This window comes from Dermacentor silvarum, chromosome 4, assembly GCF_013339745.2.
Source record: "Dermacentor silvarum isolate Dsil-2018 chromosome 4, BIME_Dsil_1.4, whole genome shotgun sequence".
NCBI classification, from domain to species: Eukaryota; Metazoa; Arthropoda; class Arachnida; order Ixodida; family Ixodidae; genus Dermacentor; species Dermacentor silvarum.
The window spans coordinates 122,226,574-122,239,786 of record NC_051157.2 but is presented as its reverse complement, the minus strand read 5'-3'; the positions used below and the strand labels follow the sequence as shown (position 1 = coordinate 122,239,786).

The 13,213-nt window shown below is 47.6% G+C and overlaps 1 protein-coding gene across 1 annotated transcript; it reads right to left on the bottom strand.

Moving 5' to 3' along the window:
- Nucleotides 1-364: 364 nt before the first annotated feature.
- LOC125945009 (uncharacterized) lies at nt 365-11,665 on the bottom strand. Its single transcript, XM_049666537.1, has 3 exons — nt 11,620-11,665; nt 6,483-6,786; nt 365-877 (listed from the first exon to the last, which is right to left on the bottom strand). Exons 1-3 carry the CDS (start codon nt 11,663-11,665, stop codon nt 487-489), a joined length of 741 nt encoding a protein of 246 aa, XP_049522494.1. The 3' UTR covers nt 365-486.
- Between the last annotated feature and the right edge of the window lie 1,548 nt (nt 11,666-13,213).

Below are 13,213 nucleotides of genomic sequence, written 5' to 3'. Positions count from 1 at the left end.
TATCACGCTCAGGCCTTTTGGCCCTGGAACTGTCACACTCCCGAAGCAACGCGACAAGATGGGCTTTCTCTTTGCTCTTAGCAACGCACAAAGAATTGCTGTTCCGAAGCGCACGCCAAATAAACGCAGGAGCGTTCGAACGGGTACAGTTAGGACCATCCAATCGTCAACACCAGCGCTCTTTCCTTCAAAGGAACGTCCGCGGGCGCTTTTCCACTGACAAAACTAAAAATGGTGATGCGTAACTTATGATGCGAGCAGTATATATTTAAGTTGTCAAGGTGGAAGTTAGGACTATATAGGGTAATCAGACGACAAGTTATCATGGCAAACTGAGCAATTCTGTGGATAAATCACGCGCGAAGTTGGCGGAACCAGAAGTTCATAATTGCAAACCCATACTGGGGAGCACGCGAATGTTATACACGCCATCTGGTCACATGCGTGCACTCGCAGAAGTCAATAAAGTCAAAACAACCAACAAAACTATTCCAGCACGCAGTAGCTGCCTGTGGCGCCTTTCGGTGCGGCGGAGGCCGGGCACTCGAAGGCTTCGGCGAACTCGACCATGTTCGCGAGCGGCAGGAGGCAGCGCAGTCGCGAACTGGGTTTGCTCGCCGAGCAGTGCAGCTGGCAGAATCGGCGGAAGAAGCTTTTCTGCGCACGACGCCAGTAGCTGGGCCAGTTGGTGGCTCGGTGGAAGCCGCTCAGTGCCTCCTTGAGGCCGGCGAAAGCCAGTCGCGCACCTTGCGTCCAGAGCAGCAGATCGCCGGCGCCATACGTTCCCGGTGCGCCTCGGCCATCGGCTTCAGTCGGGGAGGACGCCAACGTCTCGTTCGTCTTGCTCAACCACAAGGACCGGAGGCACTGCTCGAACCTGCGTGACAATGCCAAGTCGGTTCGGGGACGGTCTCTGCCTGAGCTCGTTGGATGCACGTTGCAAAAAAAGGCTGCCAGTGCGCATGAACAGCAAGGAGAAATACACACAGCACATCGCTGTACTATAGCAACTGAACATTTATTATTCGAAGAGGCAGCACGTGTGTCTAGTAAGCTCCTGAACAACACTTTGCAATGTGGTGAACGCGGTTTAAATCATTGATCCGGGACCTCAAACAGATGCGACGTAATGCTAACGCATTTCTCTCGAATTTACCACTAAATCGCCGCAGAATTTTTGTCTGTTGAAACAGAGGATTCATGGTATGCGCGTGATCTGGGCTAACGATTAACTGAACTCCCCTTTTATTCATAGGAAATCCACTAGTGAGTTGAAAAAGAGGGTACATGGTACATCTTTCGAGCTCATTATGCCACTTGCCCTTCATAATATGGATAGCTTGCACATGGCATCACGCACGAAGCTTCTCACCATACTGGTCCTCCAACATGACGGCTAAGATTACGTCGCTCTACCATATTCACTGCCACTGATAATCTGTTTCAATGCCTAACAGCGGCGTCACACGAGCACTTTCGATCGCGATCAAGCCCGATCCAAATCGAATTTCTGAACCGCGATTGGCTCACTGGCACGTATTGGGAAAAGGAACCAATCGCGACCGAGAAATTCGATCCGGATCGGCCTTGATTGCTATCAAAAGTGCGCCGTGTGACAGCCGTATAAGAGACGCAGTCGGAACTCTGCTGGCGTCTGTTCCAGAAACGCAGCAGAACTAGCAGAACCACCGCGAGAGATGCGAGCAGACGCATCTTCTCACCGTCTTGGTCCTAGAAAATGGCACAATCGTGGAAGTGCAGCTACAGTTGCTCTAATCTGCTATATTCCATTAAAGCGGCTACATCCATGCTACAATTGCGAGAAACTGTTCCAAGGATGCCCCAAGACGAGCTGCGGCGCGTAATGCCATGGGCCACTGGGAAGAGGAGTGGTGGCCAATGCCAGGTGGGACCAACCCTATGCAAAGAGTGCCATTGAGTCTCCTATCCTTCATAAACCTATATGAGCTAAAGGGTCAATGAGCTAATTCAATGTAATCTAGTGAGCGCTCGTGCATCTTCGAAGTACGCCATATTTTCGCGGGTTGCGCGTAGTTTAGGATCAAGTTCTGCAAAGCCCAGTAAGGCGTGGTCGGCCCATGCATTCCGCGTTGTTGGCGTGTCCCGCGTTCGTGCTTCATACCGGCGGCGTGGCTTTGGTATAGGCTCCCTTCAATGGTCAGGCGGCGCAGCGATCGGCTCAGCCGTCAGCGCCGCCGTGTCAGTTCCGCGAAACACCGAGGCGGCCACTTCTACGAAGGCATGCTTCTGCGGCGCTCATTTGAAACAAGTCGGGCGTTCTAAACTGTGGTTTTTAAGGCAATTGAAAACATTGAGGCCCATTTTCGACCACCGACACTCGAGAAAGGACGTCAACTTTACGACAATTTCGTGTCAAAAAAGTAAACAGGACGGACATCGCAGCAAAGTTCTTGTCACGACAAATAAAGCACGTTTACGACGTCGACCTCAAAGTAAGTTAACAAATAAATAATTTATTCCGCTTAAGTGGGCAAATACGGCCGTAGACGTTTTTTAACTTTCATTTGTAGCTTCAGTATACTTCGAGCGTGCCTTGCTTATCACATTTGTCGAGGTTTTGGCGAGTTGGAAGGTAACTTGAATGGTTCTTTATGGCGCTTTTTTCTCCGGTTCACAAAGAGCCTCGAGCATATTCTGGTGTTGTCATTCGGGCTCCAGTGTGAGAGGTCATCATCGCTGAAACATAACAGAGAGCAATCAGCTGACACTAAGCAACACCTGAACAAATGTGTGCTAGCGTGCGCGCGAGAAGTGCTATTTTGCGAATACTCGATGTGTGCTGCGGTGCACTCCAGCCTTGGTTCTGTTGTTCTAAACGCGAGAAAACGTCGGCATGAATGAGCCCGGTTTCAGCAGTCGCGTCTTGATCCAGGCGCAGAAAGGAGCTGCACGTTGGCTTAATACACAACAAGAACTACAGTGCGTACAAAGGTAAACGCGGAGCGCTTACGAAGCTAGATTTGACACGTAACAACCACTGCGCATTTGTTTTGGAGCGAGAATAGCTCAACAATTATCCAAACCAATTTACAACAGCGGGAATCAGATCACACGTGTTTATGCAGTTGTCGCTTTATTGTGCGTTTTCATGGATGCTGCCTTGTGTTTTTTATTTTTTTATTTTGCGTTTGCGTCATAGTTCAACAGAAATTCGCAAGAGCGACTCTTACTTGACGGCCCGAACCACGACGATCCACCTTCAGCCACCGGGTTTCTGACCACAGCCTTGAAGGGAAGCGGCACAATTTGATGCCGACATCCCCTTCGCGGTTGTGAAAATACCTAAAGCAGCAGCATATGCGCATGTTATTTTGTTCACACTTCTCACGGAGGAGCTGCCGAGTGGTCGTGGTGAATCCATTGAAAAATCTGAAAAGGAAGCTTTCAGGCGTGCCTGAGCGCAGTACGGCCAAAGGTGAAACGGCGGTGAGGGCCTACTCGCGGGTGCTCACCGCCGCTGCTAGGTGGCGCGACATGTACAGCCAAACTGCATTGAAGGGTGCCTATAGGAGAGGTGCTCCGCAACCAATGACGCGCACTTCGCGCGTTCGGCAAGGCGGCTGTGTCACGGCGATCAGCAAACTAAAACTTACCTCCTTGCATGCTATTAGTTGCTTTGCTGTGTCGCCTTTATGTGTGTGTGTGCTAGCAACTTGCCTGATCTGTAGCTCAACCATTTTATTAGCTTGACGACGTTCGGCCCAAACTAAATTGCTCGAATGGCCATCCTGCATACCAGGTGACTGTATTGGCGCGAGCTTTTGTGCCTTTATGTGGCTTGCTTTAGCTCTGGGGACGCTCAGTATTTTCATGTTGACTCAGTGTGATCGCGTGTTGGTTGTAATTTGTTCGTGAGCTGTTGCTTATGCCGATTACTTTCCTCGAGAATATGCGCGATGATATGCGCTGGTATTCTAGAACCATTTTTCACGCTCAAGAATAGCGTCCGACAACAACGATTCAGAATCATCATTGTTGACTGCTACAAAATATGCTCCAAATCGTCATTTTTCCTGCTACAAAAGCTGCTCCAAAACGCTCGTGGTCATTCCCACCATTGAACGGCAGCTAAGATGATGTCAGTGCAATTCACCTATCTGGAAATGCTAAACTGTCGTTAGGAATGCGTACACTGACCTTCACCCTGCACGGGAGTACTTCAATGTGAGGATCATGAACTTTGTCAATGAGCAAAAGACACTATACAGGAGTACATACCAGAATAGTTGCCGTGCGTCCACGATTTGACCACCGTTGAAAGCATTTTAACTTCATGAGGCCAGCCGTTAAATAGCTGATGCTAAAAAAAAGCATCCTTACCCATTTTGTTTCTTGGATCTGTTTTTTATATTTCAAAGCGTCTTTGTTCTGTATTAAACAGGTAACAAAGAAAGAAAAAAAATCGTTGGCCCTTCCCCTACCGGAAAATGGGGCTAAGCGAAGCTTGTCCTAGGTGCACCTTTTGTTTGACGGTTAAGTTTCTTGTGAGTAACTTGACAGTGACCAAGGGAAGGTCAGGTGATCTGCTCGCGGCGTTGGCGGGGTGCCGCAGCTTCACCGGCTCGCACCGTAGGATCGGTCCGCCGACGACGCGCCCTTTCACGGGATATCTCTGTCGGCATTCGGCGAGAGCTGCCTGTTGTGCGGGGGTACGCACAATGCGCGGCCATCCCATCGGTTTTCCGAGGCTGAGCTGAACGAAAACGAAGCGGGCGCAGCGCGCGCGAAACCCTTTCTTGCGCTTTTCCTCCCCGGCGGAAGCAAAACTGCTCTGATTGGCTGCACACATGGCGTGAGGGCGCGCCTACGCAGCTGGCACCGTGCCTAATGACACACGCTCCGGCGCCGGCGAGCCTCCGCTGCAGCCGGAGTTTTAGCGCTACATCGCCGGCGCAGGCTAGCGTATTGCTACGAAGTTACCACAACAGAGAGAGACATTCTGCCTGGAGCAGACGACAAAGAAGACGGGTCTGCCTGGTACTGGGCGCTGTCCACCATCTTGGCTACTGTGTCTCTCATGCAGTGTAAATACAGTGTAAATAGTCCCACCTTGTGTCGTTTTACGTAACATTTTTGTGGTGGAGGCGGTGGTTGTTCCTTGTACCTATCACGGAACTCCGCAACGGCCGCCTCATCACGCTTAGCTTGAAAAAAATCACCAGCCCTTCTCCTGTCGAGAAAATGGGGGTAAGCGAAGCTTGTAGTGTGTGTACCTGACCTACTACTTTTCCTTCCTTTTCGTACTACTTGTCCTTCCCTTTCCTTCTACTTTTCCTTCCATTTCGTGCAACTTTTCCTTCCGTTGCGTTGTACAATTCTCTGCTCGTCGCTGTTGTCGCTTGCGTTGGATGTTTCGAGTTTGCTCGGCGGCGTAGTTAGCAGCATTAGCCCGCCATTGCCACTTGCGATGCTTCGAAATTAAATTGCTTCAAAACAAATCTGTCCGTCACGTAAGACAATCAATGGCTCATCTGCCCTTAACCAATGGCTCATAACCCCCCTAAACGCGGCCTCCCCACTACGACGACAGAAGACAAGTGAACGCTGGAATGATGAGCGGCAACGGCGCCAGCTGTGGCAGAAGACGACGATGACGAACGTGGGAGCAGTGGCATGAGCACGTGCCAAGCACGAGCACGAACGCAACCCGAGGGGCGCCAACGAGCCAGCTGCTTAAGAAGACGACGACGCACTTCGCTTAAAAGGATTGTAGATTAATAGTTAAATCATCTGAATGTTGTTTTGGAAGACCAATGTTCGTTCCCGCGATGAAACATGCATTTCTTTCCGTTTTCTCTGTTTGAACTATTTGGTAAACAGCAGCACCGGCAGCTACAGTCTAAAAAGTCCGGATGGGTTCACCAAGGAAGCTTAGTGTAAATGAATCACATGTCTGACGGTGGCACTGAAGCTACATCAAACAAACATCAAACATCGCCTTCCAGTGCAACGTCATTGCGTCGACGACTTACGGTCCGCATTTCCATTAACTTCTGTTTGCATCTCGGCGTAGTTTGCGAACGGTGTAGTGCACAAACCTGAACATTACGTGACATTAAAGTTGTGACGCGAACAGTGCATAAACATTTCATGAGATTACACGTTGCTATGATCACAATACACTAGTAGTATACGCGTCGCATTTAGTTTTATATCACTCAATTAACCGGCGTCACAAAATCTTCGCTTCACACAAGTTCCAACATGTGCGGATTGAATCTGCATAATTTTTAAAAATATTTGCCGAGACACGTTGCCCCTGTTTTTGCGAAGTACTTTCCCGGGAGTGTATCCGCTCTTGGGAAGCTATCGTTGCGACTTATAATTGCCAATCAGTTAAGCGTGGATGTCAAGGACTTAACTTTCTTATGTGAAAAAGAAAAAAAAAGAACAGGACGAGAGACGAGGCGGGGTCAATCCTCCCCGGATTCATTGCTAACCTGTCAATGGCGTGCCTCGTTCCGGTAGCCCAAAGGTCCATGTCTTCGGGTGGCGGGAGCAGGGCCCGGTAGAGCTCCTCGGCCAACAGCGATCCTAGCGTGCCCATGGCCATCTCGATGGGCACGTCCACCGGGTACAGCACGGGCCTCAGCAGCACGGCGATGGGCAGAAGCAGCACGTTAAGCCTGGCATCGTAGACTACGCGGGCGCCCAGAAAGCGGCGGGTGGCTGCCACTTCGCTCTGCGAAGGAGGGTTCTGCAGCGACTCCACCCGCCGAGCCACCCGCAGAGACCACAACACACCTGGGACAGTGCGTATACGCCACTGCAGCTCCAATGGCCCCTCATCTATAAGCTGCATCAGCTCTACGCGAGTAAAATAATGCGCAGGTTGGCTGGCGTTGCGCGAGTGCGACACGACGCCGTTGACAACTATTCCCTGGCTTCACTAGTACGTATCTTTAGTACGCAAGATCTTTTCTCCTTTTTTGTGTTTTATGCTTTACAGCCGCACAGCAGCCATCAGGCTTTTCATAAGTGATGGCACCTAAGACAAGCACGAGCAGCCGGGCTTGTCATCAGCAGCCGTGAGTGATCTATTAACTGTCCAACAAAAGAAAAAAAAATATCTAAGCGCCATCCCGTAACGCTGGTTTCATGGTGTACACGGGGCTGTCTGCATGTGTACATTCTTCGACTTGGCGAACGATAGTAGGCAGTTTTAGTTTCACGTACGCAGAAGCTTTGCGCACGCAAACGTGAGAGTTCTACGAACATGAGAGTTCTACATGTTTGCGTGCGCAAAGCTTCTGCGTACATGAAACTACAACTGTCTAGTTTCAACTGACTTTCCGCCAGAAAACCTGACCAACAACATCTGTTCCATGTGCCAGACCAGCGGCGCTTGATATGGCACACTTTTCGAAGAAAAGAAAGCGCAGGTCTCAGTAGAGAACATATTATTCATGAAAGTACATAATTCCACAGCAGACTTTGGAAATATGGTTCGAACTGTGGTTCGTTGTGCCACAGTTCCGCGGGAAACCGCATTTTTTCCAGATCCCAAAGTTGATATGGCTTGTATGGAGAGTTTGCTTGAATTTCACAATAAAGACGATCCAGGTGAAATATAAAAGTATAAAAGGCAATTAATTAATATTTTTTGTTAACTAGCGACTAACTACCACGACATGTTCCCTAAGGAACCGCACCTTTATTTCAGAATGGCTTTCTTTTAAATGCTACTTACGGTCTTTGTGGAAACATCCTGTATTGTATCCTCATGGAAGGATTCCAGATGTTATTTGTGGCAGTTTGAGAACATATGTTTGAAAAAGAAAATACTCAATGCAGGTAAAAAGATGTTATACTAAGCGGGACCCAACCCAAGGCACCCATGTAAAAATCAAATCCCCTTTCTTAAAGAAATACGGTTGAACGCGAAGCTTTCTCCCATGGCAACTGAATCAAAGTCCAAAGTCAACGACCACGCAACGAACCCAAAAAATGCCGAGTGACCCGATGCGATGCATATATGATTCGATCGCTTGTTTAGGATGGTATTTTTTGAACGTTGAAGTTGAATGAAGACTCATTTCCTTTTTAGATCATGTAGCCGTTGATTGCAAGCACACACTCACACTTTCACGGACGACTCTACACTTGCGCAGTGTTGCGTTGTTATCGCTATGGTAGACGGTCAGAGGGTCTGCCGTTACCGATACACGGGATCGGCCTTACGGGCTCGATCGCGCTCGCGCTTACGTTCTCGTACGGCAGCCCCTTCTTCTGCCGTGCGCTGCACCCGCGGCCTACTCGTGGTGACAGCTGGGAATGCATTGCGTGACGCGCGTAATGCAATGCAGATATATACAGTTCGTCTGGCCGTTGCAGTTCTCATTGTTGTTATCGGTACAACTGCGAATGTAAACTGTAGTGTTCTACGATATCTATATGTCATGCGCCGTTGTTCTATTGTGTGCGCAGATAGTTGCATTATGTAAATTGGCTTTCCTGCAGTGCGTTTTCGGCGCTCACGGGCGAATCAGTAAGACATAGAAAGCTTCGTTTTAAAACACATCGCAATACGTGAACAAACATATATACCCATGAACAAGGGATCATGTGCTATCATACTTAAGAAGGAAATACCAGCACTAAAAAAAACACTCCTGCGAGAATGTTTAGTAATTGACACATCACGTTTATTGCCTGTGATAGCAGAAACAGAATATGGGTATTTAAGTTGGGAACAGTAAATTTGTTGAAAGCAGGCGCAACATGAATTAAATTATATGCTCATTAATCGTTTGGGTCAAGTGATGTAATTATCGATAGTATGTATATGTTACGTACGTATGTGTACATGCCTTGGTTCTTGTTTTTCTAGAAATTCCCCACTTGTTTTTTTTTTTTTTCATCTTGAACATACAATCTCGATTGCTACTGTTTATTTATAGAAATAATACAAAGCAGTCAAAGGATGATGGGGACTATAAGGCACCGGTACCACCCCACAATCTACGACAACAGATCCTTCCTTCTAAGCCGTTCCACTTCATGTAATCATTGTTCAATTCGCTCCCTCATTCTTGGTTAGCCCTTTCCTAAGCCCTGTTCAGGAAAGCAATTCCTGCCGGAGGAGAATACCCTCATCGGCAGCCTTAGCTCCATCCCTTATTCGCCTCTACTATTGACCTGTTTGTCTATCTTGCCTCATGCTTTCACCTAGTAATTAAATGTGTATTTTTCCCTGGTCTGCCTAGCCACGCGCGCAATCGCAAACTTCCTCTTACGAGGGCTAAGTTAGGAAAAGAGCCTCAGTGCGGGCGCCCCTATCTCATTACACGGGAAAGGAGAAATAGATTTTTTCGGCACCAACCTCAACAAATTTGATAAAGTTTGTTGCATTTGAAAGCGCATTCTTGGGAAGCGGATTTTTCATTTAGGTTGGTGAATTTTTAATAAAGATTGTTGCAAATTGAGAATTCACAAGGAAACGATACTATGAAGCTAAATTATATTTTGCGTTTTTAAATTTATTTTTATTTATTTATTTCATATACCTCACAGGCCACAGAAGGAGTATTGTGTCAGGAAGGCGGTACAGATAACAATTGTGGAGCAAACACATGTTATACGGTTACATAAATATGAAGACTATACATGCCAAGATTAAAAGATGATTAGGAGGCACGCCGTAGTGGGGGACCCCGGATGAAATTTGACCTCCTGGGGTTCTTTAACATGCACCCAATGTGCGGTACACGATTGTTGTTGCCTTTCGTCCCTATCGAAATGCGGACGCTGTAGCCAGGATTTGATCCCGCGACCTCGGGAAGTGCAGCGCAACGCCAAATTCCTTACGTCACCACGGCGGATGAAAATATCAAGTTTACAACTCCGTAGCTCGGCAATGAAATATGATGTCACAGTTCTGCAAGTTGCATGTAATAGTACATCTAAAGTAGAAAAAAAATTCCCTTGTATACATGGTGTTCAACTACAACACTAATATGTGACTAGGATTTTTGCAAGACCTTCCTAAACATTGTAAACGTTGTAAACGTTACACGTTGTAAACATTGTAAACGTTGTAACGCAATCATCTCAGATAGAAATTGATATATCAAATTTGTCCGCAATGGATACTCTAACGGATGCAGGGGCGCTATAACGTGAAATGATTCCAAACTCTTTTGATTCCAATTTCTGCAATCAGCCTCCACGATTGGCCAAAATATTTTCGGGCCACTCCAAACTTCGACTGTCTGTCACGCGACGTCACGAAAACCGCGATAGCTCCCGATCTGATATAACGTGTAGGCATTGATTATGCAAGATTAAACTGCACAAAGGAAAATATTCACTCCTGATTCGACGCCTTTTCACCATTAGCCCTCTGCTATTAGTCTCATGTTTTCTGGCTGCGCCCACTTCGCCTGTCTGTCACGCGACCTCACGAAACCGCGAAAACTATCCACGCCAAAGTGACGTGTACGCGAAATAAATGCATTAATATGCCGAACAAAACTGAAAATGTTTCTGAATAGCCACAGACTGCCCCGTTCCGAAAGGAATAGAAGATGGCTGCCCGCCGATCGTTCAGGCCCTCGCTACTCGCACCTGCCGGTGAGCATGTGTTTATTTGCGCATGATAAACCTCTTTGCGTGGCAGTAAAACGTTATCTAGCCCTTTCGGCATGCATACGACATCGCTCTGCCAACTCTTCCTTGCTGAGGATCTGTTTTAGCGGCATTCTTATCCTTCTGTTGCACGCCGCCCCGATTTTCGACCAGCCATCGCAAGCTAAGTAAGGCGAAGCGGACCAATCGGAGAAGCCGGCACCACCCTCTTCAGGCGGTTATCTATTTTCATTGTGCTGGCTCGGCCCCATCGAAACCCTCTCCACTAGAGCGCGCTCCTCGCCTCTTGTAAGCCAATTAGATAAGAAAAACCGCTGAGTGTAGACAATGTTATTGGTTTTGAAAGCGAACAAAGGTGACCTCCTATAAACGAGGACAGTGTTTGATTGGGTTGTTCAGACAACGCTGCGGGTCACCGCCCGATGCTTGCGTCCGTGCACATGGTTACGTAAATTTGACGTCAGGTGTTTGGAATCAAAACAGTTTGGAATCATTTTACGTTATAGCGCCCCAGTTTACAGATCTGTGATATCTGCTTTTATTAGAGCCACAGATTTGTAAATATTGTGTTTCTAATTTTTTCTAACTTGTTAATCATCTACAATTTTCCTAAGAAAATTCAGACCCTAAATCGAAATTCTTCTAACACCCACTAGAATTTAACTTGCTCTCTCTCTCTCTCAAATGCAACAAATTTGATTCAAATGTATTTGAATAGGCGGCATGAGAGTTCAGTAGTGACATTTACATAAATGCAGAAGCCTTCGAATGTAAAGAAGTCAGGCGGCCGATATTATGCCTCTGGTACAATTGAATTAACTCATGAAAGAGCATTATGGACGTCTTTACGACTTCTTTGAGTAGTATTCGGTGCTGGTACTTTAATTAGGTGTTCCCGATGACAGCGTACCACAATGTACGAGTGAATCAAAAGAATGGTTTTAATTAGCAAGTTTTCAAGACACTCAAAGCAGAAAGCACGCGCCTCACCTGGAAACTGGCTCGTGGGCGCCGCGTCGTCAAAACGCGCTGTCATCGTCATTGTCTGCTCAGAAAGGGTCCCGGCCGGCGGTCGGTACGGTGTAACGCCGACGGTGGCGATTATCCTGCGGGCCCTGTTTCCGTATCGCGTCGCCCATCCACGCCATGGTGTCGTGGCGCGCCGCCCGCAGCACCGGCTCGACCACGAGATGGGCGGCACGCTCACCGCTGCTCTCGGAGGCCAGCACAGTGGACAGCAGCACCGACCACGTGTCGGACAGGGCTTCCTGCCGCGGCCGCGCAGAGGGGTGTTTTAAGGCGAATAGCTTTCTTTGGAAGCCCAACGCTTTCTTCTCGCATCTGAGAGAATGCGCCTGCGCTCAGGAATTCACGTTTGTGTGTGGTGGGCACGCAAACATGCCCGGGTAACCATCGCCGGGTAACCATCATTGTAGCGTTCCTTCTCGCGTCCGATATGCAACAGTTTTCGCCTCCAATCTGTTATAGAGGGAGCCGTCGTGTGGCTTCCGCAGAAGTGGCAAAAATAAAAAAATAGAACACTAGCAGTGCAGTTGAAATGGGAGCGTCTTGATAACATTCAATATTTATTTTTAAAAAATTGTTGAAGAAAGCATTTAATTGAGTGATCTAAGCACACTGCGCTTGTTGACCAACCAGGCAGTCTAAAGGACAACCAAAGAAAATATTCTAGATACAAAACAAAAAACTGATTGACCTGATATAATTATTTGCCTTACTCGCCCAGAAGCGTATTTATGCACTGCATCATGCTACAATCAATAAAAATTGAATGAAGTCTTAATCATATGCATTTTCATATCGTCTTGCTGCTTCGTACGGTTCATTTCAGTGACCCTCAAAGTTGCACGGATAAATTCATGCGGGGTCAGAATGTTGTCCGTTTACTTAAATAATCAGCCTCGATGGTTTCTGCATAATGTTTTTTTTTTTGTCAGATTTTCGTTCAAGGTATGAAGGTACGGGCTGTTAATGGCACATAACTTTGGCTAAAATATTTAGGGAACGCCTGGACACAGGGCGGATGGTGTCGCATCGCTCCTTTTCTCCTGGTTAGCTTGAATTTCCTCGCGCATTTTTACTCGCCAGAAGTACTGCGTGACAGGCCTACAGTTAAAAAAAAGTTAGCAAAAAAAAAGAAGGTACCGTTCCCGAACTAACCACCGTACACCAAACCTGCAGCCGATCCTGCATGCTAAAAAATATCGATCGCCTCGGACTAAGCGAGGATATCTGCGCGGGCTTGGATTTCCCAGATCTGAGGTGACTTGTATCCGCGGTAAACGACGTCAGATTATGGTGTACCTGCGACTAAGTAACGAAGGGCGAAGTATTCCACAGTTACCGCAGTGCGAATTGACAGGACACGAAGGCACACAAACGACGTAACGCTGGCGCTGCTGTCGTTGAGGGCGTTTGTGTGCCGTCAGGTTCGGTGCATATACGCTGTGCAAATGGTCGATATTTAGAACTATGTACCAACTTGCCCGTGAACACATTATTTCGAAACAGTTTTCTAAATTCTGCGTGCTTGCAAAATAAAACATCGAATCGAATACCAATA